This window comes from Rattus norvegicus, chromosome 11 (genome assembly GCF_036323735.1).
Source record: "Rattus norvegicus strain BN/NHsdMcwi chromosome 11, GRCr8, whole genome shotgun sequence".
In the NCBI taxonomy this organism is placed as follows: Eukaryota; Metazoa; Chordata; class Mammalia; order Rodentia; family Muridae; genus Rattus; species Rattus norvegicus.
In genome coordinates, this window is record NC_086029.1 from 78,125,813 (window position 1) to 78,153,786 (window position 27,974).

Below are 27,974 nucleotides of genomic sequence, written 5' to 3' on the forward strand. Positions count from 1 at the left end.
CAGCATCCTGCCCAGCAAAGAAGTAACTCACCAAGATGATGCCTGGAGGCTTGACACCGGCCAGACCTGCTACCCCAGAAATCCAGGAGATTGCTAACGAGGTGAGTCGATGGACTTCAGGAAAAACACTTGATCCACACAACAAATTTCCAGAATTTGATTCATAATTTTGCCCTACCTTATGAGTGTGGGATATCTCAGAAACCAGAAATACAGATTTTGTTCAGACTTTTATAGCACCTAAAAGTGGAACATTAAGCCTTGCAGAGAAATTTTAAAACCCCAAGCATAAAATCGGCCAAGCCACACTCTTTGCTGCAGCCTCAGTTTCTGAGTAGTTGAAGGTGAATTCACCCTGGATCGTCTCTATGCCTCACATGTCTGATCCCAGGAGCTCTTATTACTGATGGAATTTTCCAGTTGCACTAGTTGAAGCTGACATATGGAGGCTCCTAAAGTTGTTAAGAATCGCCGACCTGATTCCAGGATGCTGTACCCACCAAACCATCACAGTCAAACTGGAACTCAGTGTTTCTAGCAAGTTCATACATGTTGCTTGACTATCATCTACATAGAAAGATGAATCATGTTACTTATTTTACAAAGGTAAAACGTATGCAAATTACGGAGGTAGGTTTGGAATGTGTCACCTTATTTTCTTACATCACATTGTTTTCTTCTCTTAAGCCAAGTCTTCCTGGCAGACAAGATCAGTTTGGTTTGGTATTTGTTTATTTGTTTGTGTGTGTGTGTTTGTTTCCTTGTGTACATGTGTGTTTGTGTGTTTGAGATATGGTCTTGTTAGATGGTCTAACCTGCAGGTAACTCAGGGTAACCTCAAACTCAAGGTATGCCTGCTGCCTCAACTTCTCACGTTCTGGGATTGCAGCCATGTGCCACCACGCTAGGCGCCATCACATTTTATGTGAGTAGAACAGATGGGAGCCTTTATGCTTAGGACACTGAACATTCTAGATGGGTCACAGGCCTAAAATTCAGTGACTAAATATTTAAGGCTAAATAGTTCTCATTCATAGATTTATTTCAATAAATATTTGGAGCATTTTATTTTGAGGCATATTAAATCTTTATACCTTCATTAGAATACTCACATCAAGTTGGTATTGTCAACCTTAAATTTGCACATGAGTCACCTGTCGCTCTAGATAAAATACTGATCTGACTGAAGAGAGCTTCCAAGGTCTCTGGGAGTGTGGGCACTCCTATCCGTGACTTTACTTTCGTGTCGGACCTGAAATATCTCTCATCCCAGAAGGCTTGGGGGAGATGGGGCCTTATATAGGATGCCAAGGAAAACGTTTCCATGTCACCTGTAAGAAGGAAGCTAAAAGGCTAACTAAAATAACATGCATAAAAATTATTTTGAAAACAAATACATAATGAGTAACAGTTGATTTTTATGTTGACTCAAATAAAAAATCCTGCTGAGATGTTCCAGGAGCCAGGGCTCTGGGGAGATAGACAGGGAAATACTTCATTTGAAATTAAAAGATTTTAGTGATTCTTAATAGTTGATCTTCTGGTTATCTAGAATAACTGTTGTTTTGAAACACGGATCTTGCTATTTCTCAGAGTGGTCCAAACCTCACAGGTTTAAGTAATCCTTTTGCTTCCAGCCTCCCAAGTATCTGGGACTACAGAAGTGTGTCATCCTGCTGGTTAGGACATTTTTGAATATGTTATTCTCATTAGTTCTCTGAGAATTTCATACATGCATAAAATGTAGTTTGGTCATATAATTTTTAAGTTAAGAAGCTACCGGAAGGGCTTATCTTGATAATTACACCATCTGTAGACCACATCCTCAGTAATAAAATTAATTTAGAATTGTCTTCTTGCAGCTTCAGAGAAGCAGAAAGAGACATAGATATTAACAAAGTCACCTCACGGGGAAGGAGCTTTGCTGTTTTGAAAGCCTTGATTTCTGTCCCACCTCTCAGCTGATCTTCAAAGCCCCCAGGCAGGCAAGGATGCAATCAAGCCTACGTTTAGATGATGGACCCAAGACTCAAGATGCTCAAGAGTCACCCAGATTAGAAACTAACCTGTCCTTTCCCAGTGCACAGTCTCAGCACACTGGGAGCTCTGCAGGAATGCAGCAAACTTCCTGTCTCTGTAGAAGTGAGATCCTTCAGCTTAAATCGCCATGTGAGATGCATAGTCAAGAACCATAACACAGAGACAATTCCTGAGTCTCTCCAAGGTATCGAGCATCAGGATACAAACTGTAGAAGGTACATAAAGGACTGAAAGAAATGGCCTTCAGTCCCCCAGAGCAAATAATGTAGAGGAAATCAAGAAATCTAGGGAAAATTAAAATAAAACTTAATTAAGCACTTTTTCATGATCATAGGTTTAAGACCAAATAGGACATTAGGCACTGCCAACCCCTTTACTGTCAGGTGAGCAGGTACAGGGTGGTGGCTCAGCTCCCAGATGTCTTGCAGAAGACAGCCTGAGGGGACAATTCCCACTAAAGTGTATCGAGGTGGAGAAACAGACAGTAAACTGTATTTTTAGGAAGCATTTTCCCAATCACAGAGAACCATAGTGCAGACACTAAGGAAAGTCCTGGTTAAGTCAGGAAACTCATTCTATGCCTCTAAGATTCTGGTCTGTTGTGTCTCCACACAGTGTCAGGCCAGAGGGGGTTATTGTATCCCTAGATGGGGGATTAACCTGATGGAGCCCGGAGAAAATCTCCACTACCTGTCATTTACTTTGTACTTTTATTCCTTAATATTTTAAGATACATTTTTTATTTTCAAAAATCCACTGTTATGTGGTCTTAGAAGAGAAACTGGTGAGTGTTAGCAGACCCCCACCAGGGAGGAAGGAAGGGAGCATTTGGAATGGTCCCCAGATAGAGAAGGAAAGGACCACAGAGAAGTGGAACTTTCATGCCCTGGGAATTGAGTATCAAACCCACAGAATGGCAGGCAGAGGCTTTGGGATTGGGAGGATGTAAGATCTTTAGGACTTTAGGAGACAAGTATTTCTAAAGTCTGTCCTTCAGAAGTCACTGGTTATCAGGAGTCAAGGTGTCTCAGTGCCTGAACCCACATGATGAAGTTTATGATTGCCAGGCAGTGGTCACAGCTTTAATCGCAGCACTCAAGAGGCAGAGGCAGAGGCAGGCAGATCTCTGAGTCCAAGGCCAGCCTGGTCTACAAAGTGAATTCTAGTACAACAGCCAATGCCATACAAAGAAAGCCTGTCTTGAAAAAAATAAGAAGAAAAAAATAATGTTGACTTTTTTAGACATCACTGAGGCGCTTAGCAGGGAAGGAGGACATCAAATGGTCTCTGCCCTCAGGAAAATTTACAAAGTAAACTGGGAAGTAAGATTGTCATAAAGTAAAGAGGCACGCACATTCCCACCTATGAAAAACCAAACCATGTCCAGTGGCCTGCCAATGGAACAGCTTCTTGCAATAACAACTCCAGATTGCAGCTGGTTGCTCTTTTATCGTCTATGTAAGTGGCCACCGGGTGAGAATTCCAAGTATGTTTATTGGAAGGAAGGAAATGTTATTTTAAGGATTATTTTTAGAAGCACAGGCTGTGGTTACACATGCAAATGTATGTGCACACTGCACAAGCTCATCTTCACCTCAGAAACCTGTGGATGAGCACCACCCCTGAAGAACATGCTAAGCACGAGCTTCATTGGCCAGGACACCACACAAATACTTCAGTGCAGCTGGGCACACCCTGGGCTTTAGCAAGTCATGGCTCCCATTGACCTCATCTACAGATTTATGTTTCTTTCTCTCCAACCTGAGCTTTCTGGTCAGTCAATTCTGTTGTCCCATCCGTGGAGAACAAGCCACTCAGTCATGCCAGAAACTCAAGGCACATACCCTCCAGTCTTATCAGAGCATGCCTAGATCCTCTTGGTCACCTGTCCAGCATGGATGTGTTTCTGTACTCCTCCACTCTGATTCCTGTGATCCGGTGATCCATTACATTCCAATCTTCAATTAGAGATCACTCCCTCTGCCCTCCCTCCTCCTCCACTTCTGCCCTGGGGGGTCACAGAACCACAGACAGTTCCAGTGTGCTGCAAGAATATCCATGTCCCAGCAGGACCTCGGGGACAGCACAGCATCCCTTTAGTTCTGTTTGCTGTTGGTTTTCCAGAGGTCTATACCTTCTACCCTTGTCTCCCACCCCCACCCTGCCTTCCGAGGTCTCCCCCACAGGTTCTTACTCTGCTTAGACAATTGCTGGAATCTGACAAGGGAACACCCTAACTTATCATATTGCTTCAGGTCTAACTATTTCCTTCAGTCCTACGCTGCTCTCTTTCCCTCTGCTCATAGTCTAGTGACTTCATTTTCTTGTGTCCTGTGTGTTCTTCTTTCTATTCCCTTCTAAACATATCAGTTGACAAGTGTCCACAAGACATGTCCCACTAGCCTTACCATTTTTTTTCATACTGCCCTCTGAATTCTCTTTTCTTACTGGAAATTTCCTTAAATAATGTCTATCTACCTTGCACCCAGTACCTTCTATCCATTCTGCTCCGATGAATGATTGCAGGTTGGGGAAGTGCATTGGTGTTGATGCTTCCATGGCTCCATTCTTCAGATCCTAGAAAACTAGCAACTCAGCAAGATTTGCAGCAATTGGAAAAGCCGGAACAACTCTGGAGTAAATGTATTTATCAGGTGCCTCTTTCTCTGAGGGAGGACAAAGTAACAAAGGCGTAGTCTCCAGTCACCATCAGACACTGCAAGGACAGTAGCAACTGGGTACAACACAAGTCCTGTCTGTCACACCAGGCTCCATGAATGCCTTCGTGTACCTTCTGGTACCCTTCCTGGTGATTCACTCAGCGCCAAGATGAAAGGACACAAATCAGTCTTACTACACAGGGGAGAGAGGCTGCATCTTCCTCAATGAACCAGACACAAGGCAGGTACAAGTGCTTGTAAGGATACAAAACAAAGCATTTGAAATAAGTTCTCCCCCAGAAAATTCTGGACATACACAAGTATGATGGAGAAAATGCAACTTGGGGCTAGAGAGATGGCTTAGTGGTTAAGAGCACTGACTGCTCTTCCAGAGGTCCTGAATTCAAATCCCAGCAACCACATGGTGGCTCACAACCATCTGTAATGAGATCTGATGCTCTCTTCTGGTGTGTGAAGACAGCTACAGTGTACTCACATACATAAAATAAATAAGTCTACAAAACAAAAAACAAATTTAAAAAAAGAAGAAAAAAGAAAATGCAACTTGGATCTATTAATAGGAGAGATGGAAATCAGCACTTACAGTATGGCTTTAAAAAAAAAAAAAAGACAGACTAAAGAGATGGCTCAGCAGTTAAGGGTGCATGAATACTGAGAGGACCCAAGTTCAGTTCCCAGGAGCTATGCCAGACAGCTCAAAACTGCCTGTAACTCTAGCTGCAGAAGATCTGGTGCCCTCTTCTGGACCCCATGCGTACCTACATGCACGTGTGCGCATACACACACACAGACTCATAATTAACATGAAAAATAAAACAAAATTAAAAAATTACCAAGGCTAAAAACCCGAAGGATCATACCTCAGAAACTTATTATCATACAAAGGTTTTTAAATTGCTCTGACAATGATCAATGATTTTCAAGTTCCTTCCTTGTAAAATGATGCTTAATAAATCAGTTTGGGGATTAGTGTAGAGATCAGGCTTTTCTGGCTCAGTGGGTACCCAGTACTGGCATCCTTCCTTTGGCCACTCAAAAGCATCAGGAGGCGAGAGCCTAAGATATACCCCTCTTCCCGCTCAGCTTCTCTCTGGACAGCTGTCCATGGATCCTCTCCTGCACCCTGCCTCCTGCCAGTCCAGTCTTTTCCCTCTCACTTCCTGTCCTTTTTCCCTGACCTGAAGATTCATTTTCCAATTCAAAAAGCAACTGTTGCCATCCCACCTATTCTGAAGGCTTTGGGGGCAAATAAGTGGTGCCTGTTGGAACTTAACAGAATCTGAGAACTCAGTCTGCAGACACATTTGAAAACAGTTTTAACAGTCAACGGAGGCACCAGCAAAGAAGGATTAAAAACATCTCCCCACTGAGGGGAGGAATTCAGAGGGTCTAGAAAAAATTCTGGGTTCTCTGGGGGGCCTGACTGAAGCTAGAAGCACCCAAATGCTTCATCAGAGAGCAGTGCATCAACTTGCCAATGGAGAGGATATATTGAGTCCTCAAAGATATACTGAAGACAGAATTGGTTTTCCTTCTAGGAGTAGGAAAGAATTGTGGGAAATACACCCATGGGAAAGGCAACAGGAAATCAGTAGACACTACCTGAAGGCTATGAATGGAGGTAAGAAGATGAAACTGAGAGACGTCTAGATCGAGGCTGAGCTGTGGAAGACACGACCAAGCTCACACAGGAGATTCAAACAGCAGCTCTAATACAGCTGTATTAGATTATTAATGGCTGGCATTGGCAACACCAGAAATTCTGAGGGCTGAGTCAAGAGAGCAGGGGACCTGATGGATCTGTATGACTAACAGCTAGACCCCAACCTCCTCCTTACACTCAATATCCTCCATCCTGAGATGTGAGCTATTCTCCATTCTCAGCCCTGGTGGAAACCTGGGAGCCTGGCTATTAGCAGAAATTGAGCCTAGTGATCATAACGGATCCTAGCATATAGGGTCTAGCTGAGCACCTGAAGAAAGGGTGGATACATAACATTCAGGAAAGGTTTACACACTGAATGTGAGACTAACTCCTTTCAGCAATGCGAGCATGTAAGCTTCCGTGCCCTGCCATGGGTGTGTGTGTGTGTGTGTGTGTGTGTGTGTGTGTGTGTGTGTGTGTGTGTTCAAGAATGCATTCTCTCCTTTTACCATGTGAGTCCCAGTGATGGAATTCAGGTTGTCACACTTTCTTAGTGGCAAGTTGTTGCAATAAAATTAAAATAAAGGAGGTATCTTTTACCCCTCACTTGATCCAGCACCCCAGTGCCCCAAGACATCTGTTAGATGTCTTCATCTCAGTCAGCAAAGCCTCTCACCCGCTTTGCTCTATCCCATCTCACACTACCAATGGCTACTCTCTGAGCCTGGCAACAATCTCTCTACCCATCTAGTTCCCAAGGTGGGTTGCCACCGTGCCAGACATACACATCTTAATTCCGTGGCGGCCCAACGTCTCCAACCACCCCACACTCTCTTGAATTCAATTAAATCACCACATGAAAGAACACACAGCACAATAACCTCTCATCCAATTGATAAGATATAATTGCCCACCTAGATATACAAAGCCCTGTACACATTCATCCCTTAAGAATATTCATAACAACTTGTAAATGTGCAGAGAGGAATCTTAACATCAGCTTCAATGTTCTCTCAGCTGTTTCTCCCTCCCTTGCTCCAGTCTCCTCCTCCTCTCTAAAACTTTTCTCCCGCCCATCCTTCCATCTCGTCCAATGACAGGCCTCGCTCTATCTTGTATCTGCCTTCATCTGCATAATGACATCATCCTACAGCAAGGGACTTTACCTGCTTAGCTACTGGGTTGGCCTTAAACTATGACTATTTTGTAATACTGCAGCGACGATATTATTCAGCCTCATGCAATATAATTTGACTTTTTAACCTGTGTAAAGATTTTTCTATTGGGAAAAAAGAAATTGCAACACTTTTAGTTTAGTTTGGATCTTAATTTTTAGTCCCAAGTAGCCTAGAACTTTCTATATAGCTCAAGCTGCTGTTGAATGACATTCTTCTGCCTCAGTCTTTCATGTTCTAGGATTAGAGGCTTGAGCTGCCAGCCAAGACTCGTCATCATCTCTGAGCACTCTCAGCAAGACAAGGTCCCCAGATTTGTGACTCATGTAAACTGAGTCAACACAGCCCTAACACCATCTCTTTCTTTCTCCTCATTAGGTCAAAGCACAGCTTGAAGAGCAAACCAACAAAAAATATGAAAAATTCGAAGCCGTTGAGTATAAAACTCAAGTTGTCGCTGGAATCAATTACTTCATTAAGGTTAGACCCAGACCTCCCTCAAGCACTGATGCAATTGTTTCCTGTTGCCCCAACTCTAGCTTCTGGCACTGGTCTTTAATTAAGACACTTGCAAGTGGAAGACTCCCAAATCTATTGGATGGCAGAATGTTTACCTTTTTTTCCTCATGAATGCAAAACCCTGTAGAAAAAAGACGGTGTAACATAGGTCAGACATTGGTTTGCAGCCATGGTTGTTTATTCTGTCAGGTGGATGTGGAGGCGAACATTTTAGGGTATGGGAATTGGCTAGTGCCTTAGAATATTTTCCACCTTATAACTTCTTAATTCTGTGTGTCAAATGAAATGCACCTAAAAAGGACTTCAATCATTAGCTGAAAGAATAATTCAAGTCAATTTAATCCTTTAAATGAGTAGTTATTAATATAATTTAAATAATCCTTTTTATTATTTTTATGCATATGAGTGTTCCGTCTACATGTATGCCTTCATGCCAGAAGGGAGCGACAGGTCCCATTATAAATAGCATGTGGCTGCTGGGAATTGAACTCAGGACCTCTGGAAGAGCAGTCAATACTCTTTTTTTTTTAATTTTTTTAAATTTCATATATGTAAGTACATGTATGTGTGTATTTCAGACACACCAGAAGAGGGCATCAGATCTCATTACAGATGATTGTGAGCCACCATGTGGTTTCTGGGATTTGAACTCAGGACCTCTGGAATAGCAGTCAGTGCTCTTAACTGCTGAGCCATCTCTCCAGTCCCCAAATAATTCTCTTTACAATTCAAGCAGGTCCAACTGATGGCACTCCAAATACAGTATAAAGACATAATATTTTATAAAATACATTTTAGGAACTGTTAAGAGTGAGTGCAGTTGTGCAGAAACCCAGTGTCCGGCACCCACATCAGGTGGCTCACAACCACTTATAACTCCAGCTGATACCTCTGGTCTCCAAGGGCACCTGATCCTAGGTGTGCATAGCCATACACAGACACATACCCATACACACACTTTTTTTTTAATTTAAAAGAAATTTTATATCAAAAATTAAATTAAATGGTTTCCTGATTAGGTTCTAATGAAAAAAACATTTTGATGTTCTTGTGAACCAATGTCAAGGGAACCAATTCAAAAACTCAACTGTGGATAATAAATAGGAGCTGTATTTATCTCTTTTTATTAAACAGTGTCAATCCTGACTCAAAAGAGAACAGTCAAGCCCCTTTACCAGCCCTGCTTTGTCATTGTATCAAGGCACAGTTACATTTGTTTCTCTTTTTAAAACTTAAGCTATATGTTTTAATTTGTTTGTTTGTTTGGTTGGTTGGTTGGTTGGTTGGTTGGTTGGTTGGTTGGTTGGTTTTTTTAATGACAGGAGCAGAGCTAGCCAGCTCGACATGAGCTACTCTCAATGCTGGGTTGTATATTAGGACTAGACCAACTCAGTCCAAACAAATTGGAGTTCCTGGTGTGTTCCAGGCCGGAAGAAACGTGTGAGTGAACCCCAGCTGTGTCCTCAGAAGGGATTGCTTCCTTCCGTGATCTTTCTTCACATCTGACAAAAAAAAAAATTCAGAAAAAAAATGATTATATTGAAAGATAGGAAATTTTTTACCAAAATTGGGATCATTTTAATAACTGATTATCCAAATATGAACATGTCATATTAACTCCCTCACATATTTCTTTTTAAAAATGTCATCAGAAAATGATCTTGGGAATTTCTTCCTCTGACCACACTATTTCAATGTGATTGAGTGCTCCCAAGCCCTAGCCCAACCCCCAACCCCCACCTCTGGCTCTCACCCTCACCCTCTATTCTGCTATTGAGCCTTAGTTCCCTCCTTCCCTCCTGCAGGTTGGCTGCTAACCCCATTGCTCTCAGCCACTCTCTAGATTTCATTTGTTACTAGTAGAGTGTTCTGTCTATCTTGAACCCCCACTGAGAGAGCAGTAGAGGACCATAGGCTTCCGTGTTAGGTTGTCCTGGGATTGACCCTTGTTCCATTGTTCTGCTTGTTCAACCTGTTCACACCTGTTCTAAATCAATATGATCCCAGGATCTCCTCCCCTAGGCCTAATAATCCCCTACTCTGAATAGTGAGGATAATAACCTAAGGTGGGCTTAGGATATGCCAAGTACTGTTTTACAAGCAAGCCACACCCCTCTTTACCTAATCCTCACCAAAAAAAAAAAAAAAATCCATAAAACAAAACTCAGCTTAGAGGTCAGAAAACAGAATCACCAAAGATATAGGCTACCCTCTGTTCTTATTCCAGGCATCAAGAAAATAAAATGGGATGTAATTTTGCCAAGGTTTTAATGAAAAGTACAATAAACAAAACCCAGATGGGGAAATGGATTAGTGCGTAGGCATACAGGCTCCTGCAGAGGACCTGGGTTTGAGCCTCAGCACTCATGTAGAAGCTCACAATTATTTCTGACTGCAGTTTGGAGGGATTTGACACCCTCTTCTGATGCCGTTAGGTATTGCATGCATGTGATGCACTTAAGTACAGATAAATTGAATAAAATCTTTTTCTAAAAGGTATTCAAAATACATCTAGGAAATATGTTTTCTGCCACACTGTTAGCTGCTCTTTTTCTTAACGTACAAGTTGATAGAAGTTCAATTCACGGGTCTTGGCCTGGGCCAGAAGTGTTGTTTCAGGAGACCTTAGCATGTTAAATCTTAACAAGAAAGAAAATTTGTCATACAATGGAGATCCATGTGAATAATTTCCCTTCCTTCCTTCCTTCTTTCTTTCTTTCTTTCTTTCTTCTTTTATATCTTTCAGATGGATGTGGGACATGATTGTTTCACCCACATAAAAGTATTCAAGGGTCTTTCTGAAAACAGTGATTTGAAACTGACTGGTTACCAGACTAACAAAACCAAGAATGATGAACTGGCCTACTTCTAAACAGCAAATTCTAAAGTGACCTGATTCCTCTCACTGTAAACAGATATGGCCATCAATAAAGAAACTTTCTTCAAATAACTGTTTTCCTCCCTCATTACTCAGTATTGTGTTGACCTTACTTCCTAGACCATTGTTCTTAAATATGGAATGTTTCATGAATTTGCATGTCATCATTGAGCAAGGGCCATGGTAACCTCTGTATCCTTCCAATGTTAAATTGACCTGCTGCCAAGGAGAGCACAGTGTTCGTGGTTCAGAGTAGAAACTCTGCAGTAAGTGATAAAACCTATACCTTCATTGCAATTGGATAAAGGTTTGTACCACCCTATCCTTGCTGTAGGTGCTTTGGTGACTGTCAGGGAAACACACTCCTTGATCCCTTCAGTTGCCCAGAATGTTAACTCTGCCTTCATATTTGAAAATTAAATTTGTCCAATATATACAAAGAACTCAAGAAGTTAGACCCCAGAGAATCAAATAACCCTTTTAAAAAATGGGGTACAGAGCTAAACAAAGAATTCTCAACTGAGGAATATCGAATGGGTGAGAAGCACCTAAAGAAATGTTCAATATCCTTAGTCATCAGGGAAATGCAAATCAAAACAACCCTGAGATTCCGTCTCTCACCATTCAGAATGGCTAAGATCAAAAACTCAGTTGTCAGCACATGCTGGCAAGGATGTAGAGAAGGAGGAACACTCCTCCATTGTTGGTGAGATTGCAAGCTGGAATAACTACTCTGGAAATCAGTCTGGAGGTTTCTCAGAAAATTAGATACAGTACTACCTGAGGACCCAGCTATATCTCTCCTGGGCATATACCCAAAAGATGCTCCAATATATAACAAAGACACGTGCTCCACTATGCTCATAGCAGCCTTATTTATAATAGCCAGAAGCTGGAAAGAATCCATATGTCCCTCAACAGAAAAATGGATACAGAAAATGTGGTACATCTACACAACAAAGTATGCTCAGCTATTAAAAACAATGATTTCATAAAATTTCATAGGCAAAAGGATGGAACTAATGAAAGAGCCCCGGAGTGGGGAGACCCTCACTCAAGTCTCGGGATGATGCAATCCCCCAAGAACTCACGTGAGACCGTCCTTGCTGTAATAAACATGAGGTTTATTGATAGGAACCAGTGCACTGGGGTCGAGACTCATATCCCACGCAGGGACAGTGGAGTTCGACCCCGAGAGGCTGGGAGAAAGGGTATTTAAAGGGAGAAACCACAACCCAAGGGGGCAGGGATAGCATCATTGGAAAGTGTCGAGAATACCAGTGAAAAATCACAAGGAGGAGCTCCCTGTTTCTCAAGATTATTCTCTAAGATTTTAATCTAACTTTATGGTCGGCTAGTACAGGTAGAGGGCAGGGTCTGGAATTTGAGGTATTTGGGGCTTTTTTAAACTTCTGACTTCTTAGCTGCATTTTTTATTCTTTCACTAGAAAATATCATCCTGACTGAGGTAACCCAATCACAAAAAAAAAAAAAAAAAAAACTACACACATGGTATGCACTCACTGACAAGTGGATATTAGCCCAAAAGCTACCCAAGACTACCCAAGATACAATCCAAAGACTGCATGAAGTTCAAAAAGAAGGATGACCAAAGTTCAGATGCTTCAGTCCTTCTTAGAAGGAGAAACAAAAATATTCATAGGAGGAGATACGAAGACAAAGTTCAGAGCAGAGACTGAAGAAAAAGCCATTCAGAGACTGCCCATCTGGGGATTTCCAGAGTGGTTGTACCACCTTGCAATCCCACCAACAAAATAGGAGTGTTCCTCTTTCACCATATCCTTGCCAGCATCTGCCATCACCTGAGTTTTTTTAACTTAGCCATTCTGATTGGTGTGAGGCGGAATCTCAAAGTTGTTTTGATTTGCATTTGATGACTAAGGATGTTGAATATTTCTTTAAGTGCTTCTCAGCCATTCGATTTTCCTCAGTTGAGAATTCTCTATTTAGCTCTATACACCATTTTTTAAAAATAAGGTTATTTGGCTCTCTGGAGTCTAACTTCTTGAGTTCTTTGTATACTTTGGATATTAGACCTCTATGGGATGTAGGATTGGTAAAGATCTTTTCTCAATCTGTTGGCTGCCATTTTGTCCTTCTGATACTGTCCTTTGCTTTGCAGAAGCTTTATAATTTTATGAGGTCCCATTTGTTGATTCTTGATCTTAGAGCATAAACCATTGGTGTTTTGTTCAGGAAATCTTCCCCTATGCCCATGTGTTGGAGGCTCTTACCCACTTACTCTTCTATTAGTTTCAGTGTATCTGTTTGTTTGTTTTTTGTTTTTTATGAAGGTCCTTAATCCACTTGGACTTGAGCTTTGTACAAGGAGATAAGAATGGATCTATCTGCATTCTTCTACATGCTGACCTACAGTTGAACCAGCACCATTTGCTGACCACCAGTCTTTTTTCCACTGGATGGTTCTAGCTTCTTTGTCAAAGATCAAGTGACCATAGGTGTGTGGGTTCATTTCTGGGTCTTCAATTCTATTCCATTGATCTACCTGCCTGACTCTGTACTAAAAACCCCCGGAGTGGGGAGACCCTCACTCAAGTCTCGGGATGACACGACCCCCCAAGAACTCACACAAGACCGTCCTTGTTGTAATCACATGAGGTTTATCGATAGCAACCAGTGCACTGGGGTTGAGACTCATATCCCACGCAGGGGCAGTGGAGTTCGACCCCGAGAGGCTGGGAGAAGAGGTATTTAAAGGGAGAAACCACAACCTGAGGGGGCAGGGATGGCGTCATTGGAAAGTGTATAGAATAACAGTGAAAAATCACAAGGAAGAACTCTCTGTCCCCCAAGATTGTTTCCTAGGAGAAGCTGTCTCCTACTTCTCAGATTGTTTAACTTCATGGTCTGCTAGTCCCTAGGAGAAGTTGTTTCCTGCTTCTCAAGATTGTTCTCTAAGATTTATGGTCAGCTAGTTTCTGGGAGAAAGCTGTTGAGCTGGCCAATGTAATTATCCATTCTATCACCCTAGGAGAGACTTTTTGGAACATACAATTCTGGGGCCTAATCTGGTTGGTTTTTTTTTTTTCTCTAAACTTTGTGTCTAGGGGGGCAACTTTAAAACTTTTATCTTTCAGTACCAATATCATATTTTTATCACTATTGCTCTATAATACATCTTGAGGTTAGAGATGGTGATTCCCCCAGAAGTTCTTTTATTGTTGAGGATAGTTTTCCCTATCCTGGATTTTTTTGTTATTTCAAATGAATTTCCAAATTACTCTTTCTAACTTTGTGAAGAATTGACTTGGGATTTTGATAGGGATTGCATTGAATCTCTGAACTGCTATCGGCAAGATGGCCATTTTTACTATATCAATCCTGCCAATCCATGAGCATGGGCAGTCTTTCCATCTTCTGAGATCTTCTTCAATTTCTTTCTTCAGTGGCTTGAAGTTCTTGACATACAGACCTTTCACTTGTTTGGGTAGAGTCGCTCCAAAGTATTTTAAATTATTTGTGACAATTGTGTGTAGGGAGCCGTATTGGATTTGGGCCTGGCCGCTTTTTGACTGCATGGCTCAAAGTGGCTAGGTGTGACTCTGGGCTGTTTGGCCACAGATATTCACCCCTAAGATGACTGCCATAAGTCTTAAGATTGTTGGACAAAAGCCTCTCCCATGAATTTACGGCACAGGAAGGTAACATTCAAGGGATGCCTCAGCTCCAGCAGATACCAGTTATCTCCTGAGTCAACACCCGGTGTCTTCACCGCCTGACCTCATCGTCTACCACCTGACCTCTTTGCCTCCAGCTATCACTGCCTATACCCTTGCCCCTCCATCTTTCGTGTTTCACAAAGGACACTCCCCCTACCTGAAAGCCTTAAAAGCTGTAACGTTCACCCCAATAAACGAGACCTTGACAACAGAATCTTGCTTGGTCTCCTTCTTCTCTTCATCCCCATTTGGCCCACAGGTAGAAAGCCTCTTCGGGACCCTGAATAACTGGGTCCCTGCTGGCAGGGACAATTGTGAAGGGTGTTGTTTCCTTAATTTCTTTCTCAACCTGTTTATCCTTTGAGTAGAGGAAGGCTACTGATTTGTTTGAGTTAATTTTATATCCAGACACTTTGTTGAAGTTGTTTATCAGCTGTAAGAGTTCTCTGGTGGAGTTTTTGGGGTGAGTTAAAGTATATTATTATATCATCTGCAAATAGTGTTATTTTGACTTCTTTTCCAATTTGTATCCCTTTGACCTCTTTTTGTTGTCTAATTGCTCTAGGTAGGAATTACCTATATTGAATAGGTAGGGAGAAAGTGAGCAGCCTTGTCTAGTCCCTGATTTTAGTGCGATTGCTTCAAGTTTCTCTCCATTTAGCTTGATGTTGACTACTGGTTTGCTGTATATTGCTCTTTCTATGTTTAGGTATTGGCTTTGAATTCCTGATATTTCCAACACTTTTATCATGAAGGGGTGCTGAATTTTGTGAACTGCTTTCTCCACATCTAATAAGATGATCATGTGGTTTTTTTCTTTGAGTTTGTTTATATAGTGGATTACATTGATAGATTTCTATATGAATTAACCCTGTATCCCTGGGATAAAGCCTACTTGATTATGATGGATGATCATTTTAATGTGTTCTTGGATTCAATTTGTGAGAATTTTATTGAGTATTTTGGCATTGATATTCATAAGAAAAACTGGTCCGAAGTTCTTTTTCTTTTTTGGGTCTTTGTGTGGTTTAAATATAAGTGTAATTGTGGCTTCTTAGAAAGAATTGGGTAGTGTTCCTTCTGTTTCTATTTTGTGGAATAATTTGGACAGTATTGGTATGAGGTTTTCTATGAAGGTTTGATAGAATTCAGCACTAAACCCAACTGGTCCTGGGCTTTTTTGGTTTGGAGACTTTTAATGACTGCTTCTATTTCTTTAGGAGTTATGGGGCTGTTTATATGGTTTATCTGATCCTGATTTAACTTGGTACCTGGTATCTGTCTAGAAAATTGTCATTTCCTCCAGATTTTCCAGGTTTGTAGAATATAGGCTTTTGTAGTAGGATCTGATGATATTTTTGAGTTTCCTCAGATTCTGTTGTATGTCTCCCTTTTCATTTCTGATTTTGACAATGTGGATACACTCTCTGTGCTCTCTGGTTAGTCTGACTAAGAGTTTATCTATCTTGTTGATTTTTCTCAAAGAACTAGCTCCTGGTTTTGTTGACCTTTTGTATAGTTCTTTTTGTTTCTACTTGGTTGATTTAAGCCTTAAGTTTGATTATTTCCTACCCTCTACTCCTCTTGGGTGTGCTTGCTTCTTTTTGCTCTAGGGCTTTCAGGTGTGCTATCAAGCGGCTGATGTATGCTCTCTCCTGTTTCTTTTTTGGATGCACTCAGAGCTGAGTTTTTCTCTTAGCACTGCTTTCATTGGGTCCCATAAGTTTAGGTATGCTGTGCCTTCATTTTCATTAAATTCTAAAAAGTCTTTCATTTCTTTTTTTTATTTCTTCCTTGACCAAGTTATCATTAAGAATAGCATTGTCACCCGAGGATCCCAGCCCGCAGCAGCTCTCTGCTCCCAAACCCCGTGGGAGAGAGACCTCACCGCCTGATCAGGTGGGCACTCCTGAGGCTGCAGAGCGGAGGAGACCACCAAAACTGCCCACCCCTGCCCACATCCCTGGCCCAAGAGGCAACTGTATAAGGCCTCTGGGTTCCCGTAGGGGAGGGCCCGGGAGCGGCAGGACCCCTGCGCCTGAGACACCGCCGGAACCTGAAGGAAACAGACCGGATAAACAGTTCTCTGCACCCAAATCCCGTGGGAGGGAGAGCTAAACCTTCAGAGAGGCAGACACGCCTGGGAAACCAGAAGAGACTGCACTCTGTGCACATCCAGACGCCAGAGGAAAACACCAAACGCCATCTGGAACCCTGGTGCACGGAGGCTCCCGGAAAGAGCGGCGCAGATCTTCCCGGTTGCTGCCGCCGCGGAGAGGACTTAGGCAGTACCCCACGAGCAAACTTGAGCCTTGGAACCACAGGTAGGACCAACTTTTCCCCTGCAAGAAACCTGCCTGGTGAACTCAAGACACAGGCCCACAGGAACAGCTGAAGACCTGTAGAGAGGAAAAACTACACGCCCGAAAGCAGAACACTCTGTCCCCATAACTGGCTGAAAGAAAACAGGAAAACAGGTCTACAGCACTCCTGACACACAGGCTTATAGGACAGTCTAGCCACGGTCAGAAATAGCAGAACAAAGTAACACTAGAGATAATCTGATGGCGAGAGGCAAGTGCAGGAACCCAAGCAACAGAAACCAAGACTACATGGCATCATCGGAGCCCAATTCTCCCACCAAAACAAACACGGAATATCCAAACACACCAGAAAAGCAAGATCTAGTTTCAAAATCATATTTGATCATGATGCTGGAGGACTTCAAGAAAGACATAAAGAACTCCCTTAGAGAACAAGTAGAAGCCTACAGAGAGGAATCGCAAAAATCCCTGAAAGAATTCCAGGAAAACACAATCAAACAGTTGAAGGAATTAAAAATGGAAATAGAAGCAATCAAGAAAGAACACATGGAAACAACCCTGGACATAGAAAATCAAAAGAAAAGACAAGGAGCTGTAGATACAAGCTTCACCAACAGAGTACAAGAGATGGAAGAGAGAATCTCGGGAGCAGAAGATTCCATAGAAATCATTGACTCAACTGTCAAAGATAATGTAAAGCAGAAAAAGCTACTGGTCCAAAACATACAGGAAATCCAGGACTCAATGAGAAGATCAAACCTAAGGATAATAGGTATAGAAGAGAGTGAAGACTCCCAGCTCAAAGGACCAGTAAATATCTTCAACAAAATCATAGAAGAAAACTTCCCTAACCTAAAAAAAGAGATACCCATAGGCATACAAGAAGCCTACAGAACTCCAAACAGATTGGACCAGAAAAGAAACACCTCCCGTCACATAATTGTCAAAACACCAAACGCACAAAATAAAGAAAGAATATTAAAAGCAGTAAGGGGAAAAGGTCAAGTAACATATAAAGGCAGACCTATCAGAATCACACCAGACTTTTCGCCAGAAACTATGAAGGCCAGAAGATCCTGGACAGATGTCATACAGACCCTAAGAGAACACAAATGCCAGCCCAGGTTACTGTATCCTGCAAAACTCTCAATTAACATAGATGGAGAAACCAAGATATTCCATGACAAAACCAAATTTACACAATATCTTTCTACAAATCCAGCACTACAAAGGATAATAAATGGTAAAGCCCAACATAAGGAGGCAAGCTATACCCTAGAAGAAGCAAGAAACTAATCATCTTGGCAACAAAACAAAGAGAAGAAAAGCACACAAACATAACCTCACATCCAAGTATGAATATAACAGGAAGCAATAATCACTGTTCCTTAATATCTCTCAACATCAATGGCCTCAACTCCCCAATAAAAAGACATAGATTAACAAACTGGATACGCAATGAGGACCCTGCATTCTGCTGCCTACAGGAAACACACCTCAGAGACAAAGACAGACACTACCTCAGAGTGAAAGGCTGGAAAACAACTTTCCAAGCAAATGGTCAGAAGAAGCAAGCTGGAGTAGCCATTCTAATATCAAATAAAATCAATTTTCAATTAAAAGTCATCAAAAAAGATAAGGAAGGACACTTCATATTCATCAAAGGAAAAATCCACCAAGATGAACTCTCAATCCTCATCTTCGGTTGGTTTATATACAAGTGTGCAATTTCTAGGCTTGAAAGTAAAATGATGCTATTTGGTGCTGGATAGAGGAGCCTTATTTTTTATTATGGCAGCTTGCTATTTTTGTAACATGGTGATTTGGTTGAACACAATAAAGTACAGTAGTAACTGATCTCCCCTTCTTCCTGGATGAGTGAGCAGATGATTAAATGTTGATGTCAGCATCCTTGAGCATATTCAGATGAGCTTCTGCTTCTGTTGAAAAGGATGCTGTGTTTGATTGTGGTCCGAAGCTTTGAAGCACTACTTGGCATCTCCTTCCTTGGAGGTCTCACTGTCTAAACATAACAGATTTGATAGCTTGTTGGTAAGGTGAGGTCCAGCTTGTCTCCACTAGGTCATCTTCATGTGAATCCGGTGGTTATACGGTTTTGTTCTAGGGATATTTCATTTTTTTAATAACGGTTTTAGCTGACATTCATGGAGAGAATGAATCCTTAGAACTGTGCCACTAGTGAAAGGAAATCCTGTCTAGAGTATGTTTCTTTACAAAGCTGTGTCACACCATCCTTTGGGCCCTCTGCTGGAAAAGTAGAATCAAGTCTCAAATAATGCCTTTTAAATTGTATCCTCTAGTATTATAGATGTAGGACAGTACTGTATCATACCTCTGTGGATGTAAAATAGCTTGTACCTGCTTTATGATTAAAAAAAAAAAAAAAAGAAATACCAAAAAAAAAAAAAAAAAAAAAAGAATAGCATTGTCCTTCTTCTTCGGGAAAACGCCAAATAGCGGATGACACCGGTGCAGTGGGAGAGCCCGGAGGACCCAGGGGCCCAGGATTAGGAGGCCTCGGCGACTTCAGGATTCAGCAGCGGCCATAGGGGCCGCGGTCATGGCCGACGTCATGGTCTAGGCCGAGGTCGAGGCCACGGGCTCGTGGAGGTAAAGCTGAAGACAAGGAGTGGATCCCCGTCACCAAGCTGGGCCGCCTGGTTAAGGACATGAAGATAAAGTCCTTGGAGATCTACCTGTTGTCCCTGCCCATTAAGGAGTCTGAGACTATTGACTTTTTCCTGGGTGTATCTCTAAAGAATGAGGTTCTAAAAATCATGCCAGTGCAGAAGCAGACTCAGGCTGGCCAGAGGACCAGGTTCAAGGCTTTTGTCACTATTGGGGACTACAATGGCCACGTTGGTCTTGGTGTTAAGTGCTCCAAGGAGGTAACCACTGCCATCCACGGGGCCATCATCCTGGCCAAGCTTTAGATCGTCCCAGTGCGGAGAGGCTACTGGGGGAACAAGATTGGCAAGCCCCACACTGTGCCATGCAAGGTGACAGGCCGCTGTGGCTCTGTGCTGGTGTGCCTCATCCCCGCCCCAGAGACACTGGCATTGTCTCTGCTCCTGTGCCCAAGAAGCTACTGATGATGGCCTGCACTGCCACCCTGGGCAACTTTGTCAAGGCCACCTTTGATGCCATCTCCAAGACCTACAGCTACCTGACCCCTGACCTCTGGAAAGAGACTATGTTCACTAAGTCTCCTTATCAGGAATTCACTGACCATCTTGTGAAAACCCACACCAGAGTCTCTGTTCAGAGGATCCAGGCTCCAGCTGTGACTACCACTTAAGGGTTTTTATACAAGAAAAATAAATGAATTAAATCTGAAAAAAAAAAGAATAACATTGTCCAGCTTCCATATATATATATGCTTTCTATCGTTTTTGTTGGTATTGAAGACCAGCCTTAGTCCATGGTGATCTAATAAAGTGCATGGAATTATTTCTATCATCTTGTATCTGTTGAGGCCTATTTTGTGACCAATTATATGGTCAGTTTTGGAGAAGGCACCATGAGGTGCTGAGAAGAGGCATTTTTTTTTAGGATGAAATGTTCTATAGATATCTGTTAAATCCACTTGGTTCTTAACTTCTGTTAGTTTCACTGTGTCTCTGTTTAGTTTCTGTTTCCACAATATGTCCATTGATGAGAGTGGGGTATTGAAGTCTCCCTCTATTATTATATGACGTGTTATGTGTGCTTGAATTTTAGTAAAGTTTCTTTTATGAATGTGGGTGCTCTTGCATTTGGAGCACAGATATTCAGAATTGAGAGTTCATCTTGGTGGATTTTTCCTTGGACGAGTATGAAGTGTCCTTCCTTATCTTTTTTTGATGACTTTTGGTTGAAAGTCGACTTTATTCGATATTAGAATGGCTACTCCAGTTAGTTTCTTGGGACTATTCCTTGGAAATTTTTTTCCCAGTCTTTTACTCTGAGGAAGTGTCTGTCTTTGTCACTAAGGTGTGTTTCCTGTATGCAGCAAAATGCTAGGTCCTATTTCTGTGTCCAGTTGTTAGACTATGTCTTTTTATTGGGGAATTGCGTTCATTGAAGTTGAGAGATATTAAGGACCAATGATTGTAGTTTCCTAATATTTTTGTTGTTAGAGGTGGAATTATGTTTATGTGGGTATTTCTTTTGGGTTAGTTGAAAGATTACTTTCTTACTTTTCTAGGTTGTAGTTTCCCTCCTTGTGTTGGAGTTTTCTATCTATTATCCTTTGTAGGGCTGGATTTGTGAAAAGATATTATGTAATTTGGTTTTATCATGGAATATCTATGGTAATTGAGAGTTTTGCTGGATATAGTAGCCTGGGTTGGCAATTGTGCTCTCTTACGGTCTGTATGTCATCTGCCCAGGATCTTCTGGCTTTCCTAGTCTCTGATGAGAAGTTTGGTGATTCTGATAGGTCTGCCTTTATATGTTGATTGACCTTTTTCTCTTACTGCTTTTAATATTCTTTCTTTCTTTGGTGCGTTTGGTGTTTTGACTATTATGTGATGGGAGGAATTTCTTTTCTGGTCCAATCTATTTGGAGTTCTGTAGGCTTCTTGTATGTTTAAGGGGATCTCTTTCTTTAGGTTAGGGAAGTTTTCTTTTATAATTTTGTCGAAGATGTTTACTGACCCTTTAAGTTGGGAATCTTCACTCTCTTCTATACCTATTATCCTTAGGTTTAATCTTCTCATTGTGTCCTGGATTAGGATCTTTTTCCTTTTTTTTTATTTTCTTTACTGTTGTGTCAATGTTTTATATGGTATCTTCTGCCCCTGAGATTCTCTCTTCTATCTCTTGCATTCTATTGGTGATGCTTCAGTCTATGACTCCTGGTCTCTTCCCTATGTTTTCTATCTCCATGGTTGTCTCCCTTTGTGATTTCTTTATTGTTTCTATTTCCATTTTTAGATCCTGAATGATTTTGTTCAATTCTTTCACCTGTTTGGTTGTGTTTTCCTATAATTCTTTAAGGGATTTTTGTGTTTCCTCCTTAAGGGCTTCTACCTGTTTACCTGTGTTGTCTGTATTTATTTAAGGGAGCTATTTTTGTCCTTCTTAAAATCCTCTAACATCAACATGAGATATGCTTTTTAAATCAGAATCTTGCTTTTCCAGTGTGTTGGTATATCCAGGACTTGCTGTGGTGGGAAAACTGGGTTCTGAAGATGCCAAATGGCCTTGGTTTCTATTACTTAGTTTCTTGCACTTGCCTTTCACCATCTGTTTATCTCTGGTGTTAGCTGGTCTGGCTGTCTCTGACAGTGGCTTTACCCTCCTGTCATCTATGTGTCAGCATTCCTGTGAGTCCAGCTCTCTCCCAACAGGATTTGGAAACCGAGTTCTGTGGCACAGGTTCAGCTCAGGACATACACAGAAAACAGAAGGGTCCTGTCTCAGACTGCTCCTCAGCTCCTGCCTCCCAAGGGCTACAAGCAGGTTCCTCTGAGCAGAAGTGGTAGTCCTACCTGTGCTTTCAGGTGTGACAGTATTCTTGGGAGACCAGCTCTTTCCCCGCTGGGATCCAGTCACAGAGAGCTGTGTTAACAGTGTCAGCTGCAGGCACAGATGGAAACTGGAGGATCCTCTCCAAGAGTCTTTTTACATCTGCTCCAGTGTACATGAGGCCTTCAACCTCAATTTCATCTAACTGTAATTTCTTCTTTGCCAAAATATGTGTTTCCTGTACTTTTAAAATCTCTTGTTCTATCTATCAGAGTAGTGAAATGTAGGACATATCTGCCTGTCATATCAGGCACTAATTTTTCTAGTTGCTTTCTAGGCTCTCCGTGGCTGACATGGAACAAACAGCTTATGTTGCTTTTTGGTGGCAAAAAAGCAAAGCCCCTTTGGCAGTTTCCTGATTGTAAGGTATTGCCTTGTATATCTCGGGATGATCTAACCCCTGTATCTGCACTCTCTACTTCTTTACATTTTATAGGAAGCCTTCTCTCTGGATTATCATTAGAGAAAATATCATCTACACTCCTTTAGGAAATGACCTGGTCTTTCACAGCCAAGGCATTGGACATTCCGAACTCTCATACTTTTAGCAATTGCCTGACCTAGCATAGCAACACTGAATGCATTAGATCCAATAACCACAGTAGTTTTAATGCATTCATAAATAGATGCTAATCAGGCCTTTAAAGGTCTAATAGCCTTTTTGAATCCACCATTAGTGTTCCTAAAAGCTAAAGATTCAATTAATCTTTTCTTGCACCTTGATCTGATACTGCTCTACTTAGAGTTGAAGTTAATCTCTATCAAAAAATCACTAAAAGCTTCATCTGAATACTGTTCTATTTACAGTTGAAGTTAATCTTTGTTTAAAAAAAATCAATAAAAGCTTCATCTGAATACTGCTCTATTTACAGTTGAAGTTAATCTTTGTAAAAAAAAAAAATCAATAAAAGCTTCATCCGAGCCCCGGGTTATCATGGTAAATGTTTCAGATGGCCTTTACTATTGTTCAACCTTGTCCCAAGCATTTATAGCTACTGTAAGACATTGCTCTAAGGTGACATAATCAAACAAAATCTGCATTTGTAACTCAGCATATTTCACCTTCACCTAGCAACTGATCCCTGACAATATTAACCCTTCTAGTCCTATTATGTTGCCCCATATCCAAAGCCTCCTCTCCCCAGCATGTCAGCCACTGTAGTTGAGAGTCAGCTTCTAAGATAGCTGTTATTAAATGTTTCCAATCTTTTGAAATTAAATGATTATGCATAGCCCATTTATTTAGTTCCCATTTCACATATGATGAATGCATACCATAGGCTACAATCACCTTTTAAAATTTCCTGAAATCTAGCATTTCTATGGACTGCCATTCAAATTCATCATAACCTTATGTGTTACTCTTCTGGAGGGAATTCTTTTATGGTAGCTAGAAAAATCATTGTAGCTTTTCTTTTTTTTTTTTTTTATATTGTAGCTTTTCTAAAAGTCCTGTATAATGGTAATTTTAAAAGGTGTCTAGTTTTCCCCTATCCTGGCTAGTTCCCAAATGAATGAGACTAACACTAATTTAAGAGAGAAGGCAAGATTATCTCCTTTCTTTTTTACTAAGATATTTCTTAGAGAAGACAGAGAAAACCATAGTCAATATAATTAGTTCTAGGATGATAATTAAAATGAAACTATATAGAGTCCAGATGCCCTCTGCTATATTATTTTTCATTTTTAACACACAAAACATTTTCTTTTTTAATCTTGCTAATTGTCACTTTCCTTTGAATATGTTATTATATTTGAATTATATATTTCTTTCTATGACTGTCTATATTCATTTTCTTTACTTTTTACAGTGTCTATGCAAATTTACAAAAATGTCTTCTTATTTCTCTTTTACTGCTTCAAAACATAATACTTATTTCAGTATGTAAGCGTCTCTAAACTGCCCTCTGGGGACTGTCTAGTCTGAGCATCCATTACTGACTCTGAGGTCTGGGATTTCAGTTCTCTGATTCCAGCTGATGTCTCTTCTCCATGCTAGATTCTGTCCTCTGGGTCTTGTGTCTGGAATTCATGTCTTTAGCCTAGATCTCATGCCCTACATTGGTATACCAGATATTGGAGGACTTTTGTGGGATGCTGTTTGAAATTTAATAAAGACACAGAGACATCTACATAGTTTAAGGCTGTTGGCCTTTACCTGGAGCAGTCTCTCAGCTAGCTTATGCCTTAACTCAAATTCTCCACCATTGCATCTCTCCACATGGTATGCTTCCCAGCTCTTTATGTCTCCCTTCAGTGCCAAGGACCAGCCTCAGAGTCCAGATTCCTGAGAGAATGGTGTTTGGGGCGGCAAAAACAACTGACAGGTCCAAGTTAAATCATGGGTCTAAGCTGGTGGCCTAATTTCTGCTGAGATGGCTTTCCAGACTGTCTTCCCCTATTCTCCCTCTCCCCGCCCCCTTTCTGCTTTTTTAGGCAGCTTTTTCTTGCTGTCCTAAAACTCTCTGTTTGAGATAGCTCTCTGTCTACTAGTAAAAATTCTAAAAGCTCTCTGGATATAGCTCATGTATTTTCTGACCAAAGTCAGAAAAGCTGCTATAAAAAAATTCTTGAATTTTCTGACTAAGCCAGAAATACTTTTAGAAAAATTCTACAAGTAATTCTTGGGTTTTCTGATACAAATCAGACAACCAAAAAAAAAAAAATTCTAAGAGATCTATGTTCAGTATTCAGACAGTCTTCTCTGGATAACTGCCACAAAACATTCCAAAAGAGCTGTGTCGGTTCTCTAAGTGATTCTTGGAATTTCTGAACAAGAAATCCTGTTAGAAAAAGTTCTTGAAGAGCTGTTTTCACTCTCCAGAGATCTTTAGACAGCTCAGTTCTCACTAGAGAAAAATTCTAAGAAAAACTGACTGCTATAGCTTTGTGCATCTCATATCATTTTATTTACATATTAATTCAGTTATTTATTCCAGGTTCCATTTTGATTATTCTAGGAATCAACATCCTGGATCCCTTAGCCCCTTAAGCCTTTGGAGACAGCAAGCAAATGTTTTCTTTTAACATTGCACAAGAATTCAGAGAATTAGGCACAGATGCTAAACTAGCTGACTGGGACACTCTCCTAAAATTACCATTTCCACCACACCTGGGCCTGGACTTGCAGTGTCCTTGAACTCAGGAATTTGCCTCCCTTTGTATCTGCCTGCCTTTATATCTTTCTGACAAGCTGACTCATTAACGCAGCTGCCTCTGTTCCCTTAGATTCATGAAGCCCGTCATATTACATCCTTATTTTTTTTCCCATTTGAGAAATTGTATATTTTCTAACTCACGTTTCCAGAGTTCTTTCCCACAGCCTTAAGAGCTGTCCTGAAGGTCCCAGCATTTACCATTAACCAAACCTTTGCCTCGCAGACTCATTCTGTCTCAGGTTATCATGGAGTCTTTAAGGATAACAGGGAGGACATTCCTTGGAGGAATGTGAAAATATGTTACCTTCTTATACAAACAAGCTTTATGCTCATGGCAGCCATCCATACTCATAGAGGTCTATGTCACAATGGCAGGAACTATGTCATTCTGTCCCTACCAAGACCATGCTGGACCAGCACTTCAGTCTCCCTTCTGCATCTGTCTTCATCTCTTTGCATGTGCCTGTGAAAGAATAAAAAATACAGCCAAGGCTGGCGCCAGACGCGGAGGAAAGGAGCTGTGACTAGCCGCCCAGAGGCCGCCAAGCCAGCGACGCCTGAGCTACTCGAGCCGCGTCGCCGCGCCCCCATGGCGGCCGCCAAGGACAGTCACGAGGACCACCATACTTCCACAGAGAATGCAGATGAGTCCAACCACGACCCCCAGTTTGAGACAATAGTTTCTCTTCCTGAGCAAGAAATTAAAACACTGGAGGAAGATGAAGAGGAACTTTTTAAGATGCGTGCAAAGCTGTTCCGGTTTGCTTCAGAGGATGACTTCCCAGAATGGAAGGAGCGAGGCACTGGAGACGTCAAGTTTCTGAAGCATAAGGAGAAAGGGACCATCCGCCTTCTCATGAGGAGGGACAAAACCTTGAAGATATGCACCAATCACTATATCACACCAATGATGGAGCTGAAGCCAAATGCTGGCAGTGACCGCGCCTGGGTCTGGAATACCCACACCGACTTTGCTGACGAGTGCCCCAAGCCTGAGCTGCTCGCCATCCGCTTCCTAAATGCTGAGAACGCACAAAAGTTCAAAACAAAGTTTGAAGAATGCAGGAAAGAGATTGAAGAGAGAGAAAAGAAAGGACCAGGCAAAAATGATAATGCTGAAAAGGTAGCTAAGAAGCTGGAAGCCCTTTCGGTGAGGGAGGCCAGAGACGAGGCTGAAGAAAAGTCTGAGGAGAAGCAATGAATCATTCTGTCTTTTTCCTTTCCTTTTCTTTTTAAAAATTTGCCCCACCCTTTAAGGTTTGTTTTTATTCTGTTTTGTTTTTACAAGGGACTTTATAAAGAACTGAATTTAAAAAAAAAAAAACACAGCCAAGAAGTCAGAAGTTGAAAAATGCTAAAATGCTATCTCGCCCCTAAGGAGCCCTAAATACCTCAAATTCCAGACCCTGCTCTCTACCTGTAAGTAGGAAAAAGGTCACATTTCTTGAGCCTGCTCTCCTAGGAACTAGATAAAAGGGCTTAAGATAAGTACGTGATTCTGACCTAGTAAAGATAATAGGAGGTTTCTCCCAGGAACTAGCTGATACAAAGTTAGATTACAATCTTAAAAGCAATCTTGAGAGACAAGAAACTTCTCCTTGTGATCTTTCACTGGTATTCTCGACATTTTCCAATGACGCCATCGCTACCCCTTTGGGTTATGGCTTCTTCCTTTAAATACCCCTTCTCTTAGCTACTTGGCGTCGAACTCCTCTACCCCTGCGTGGGATACCAGTCTCGACCCCAGTGCATTGGTTCCTACTAATAAACCTCATTTGATTACAGCAAGGACTCACATGAGTTCTTGAGGGGTCGCATCATCCCAAGGCTTGAGTGAGGGTCTCCCCTCTCCGGGAGTCTTTCACCTGTATCTCCACCTGCCCAGAAGTTCAGACTGTTCTCCTGCCCCAGTTCCAAGCTGCCATCCCTTTATTATGCAAAAAGCCACACCTCTTAATCTGTTGGCTTTGGGAGCTAAGTGGTATTTCCTACAATATCTCTACGTTCTGCCCACCCAAGCAGCATATCCTACACCCCTGCAGTGAAGCAGAATGTGGGCCCACAACTGATGCTACAATGTGACCCATGCCCTGCTGATTCATACTGCTGCTGTCCCACTCAGACCTACACCAGAGCTCCAGATTAGACAAGGACCTTGAGTAACCCCTGACATTAGTTTAGACCCAGGCTTCTCTCATCCATTCTCTCTCTTTCTCCCTCCCTCCCTCTCTTCCTCCCCTTCTCCCTTGCCCTACCCCCCTACCCCTCTCTTTGTGTCTCTGTCTCTGTCTTTCTCTGTCTCTCTATGTCTCTCTGTCTCT

General features: G+C 41.6%; 2 protein-coding genes, 1 long non-coding RNA gene and 2 pseudogenes across 3 annotated transcripts; 3 read left to right on the top strand and 2 right to left on the bottom strand.

The window, feature by feature from the left end:
• On the top strand, window positions 1–11,006 carry Csta (cystatin A). The gene is made up of 3 exons (NM_001105876.1): window positions 1–101; window positions 7,920–8,021; window positions 10,807–11,006. The coding sequence occupies exons 1-3, from the start codon at window positions 36–38 to the stop codon at window positions 10,930–10,932; spliced, it is 294 nt and encodes a 97-aa protein (NP_001099346.1). The 5' UTR covers window positions 1–35; the 3' UTR covers window positions 10,933–11,006.
• On the bottom strand, window positions 9,162–27,888 carry LOC134481076 (uncharacterized). The gene is made up of 2 exons (XR_010056292.1): window positions 27,450–27,888; window positions 9,162–9,562 (listed from the first exon to the last, which is right to left on the bottom strand). It is a non-coding gene; the product is annotated as an uncharacterized LOC134481076 (long non-coding RNA).
• Window positions 11,069–11,169, bottom strand: LOC120095712 (U6 spliceosomal RNA; annotated as a pseudogene).
• On the top strand, window positions 19,568–20,313 carry Rps2-ps8 (ribosomal protein S2, pseudogene 8; annotated as a pseudogene).
• Ranbp1l1 (RAN binding protein 1 like 1) lies at window positions 26,040–26,909 on the top strand. The gene has a single exon (XM_039088912.2). It carries the CDS (start codon window positions 26,243–26,245, stop codon window positions 26,852–26,854), a length of 612 nt encoding a protein of 203 aa, XP_038944840.1. The 5' UTR covers window positions 26,040–26,242; the 3' UTR covers window positions 26,855–26,909.
• Window positions 27,889–27,974: the final 86 nt, after the last annotated feature.

What these genes read in the sequence shown, in the direction of transcription:
- Csta (NM_001105876.1), top strand. Translation starts at nt 36, where the DNA reads ATGATGCCTGGAGGCTTGACACCGGCCAGACCTGCTACCCCAGAAATC. An exon ending in TCCAGGAGATTGCTAACGAG is followed by an intron (nt 102 to 7,919) that starts GTGAGTCGATGG and finishes TCTCCTCATTAG; the next exon opens with GTCAAAGCACAGCTTGAAGA. An exon ending in GAATCAATTACTTCATTAAG is followed by an intron (nt 8,022 to 10,806) that starts GTTAGACCCAGA and finishes TATATCTTTCAG; the next exon opens with ATGGATGTGGGACATGATTG.
- Ranbp1l1 (XM_039088912.2), top strand. Translation starts at nt 26,243, where the DNA reads ATGGCGGCCGCCAAGGACAGTCACGAGGACCACCATACTTCCACAGAG.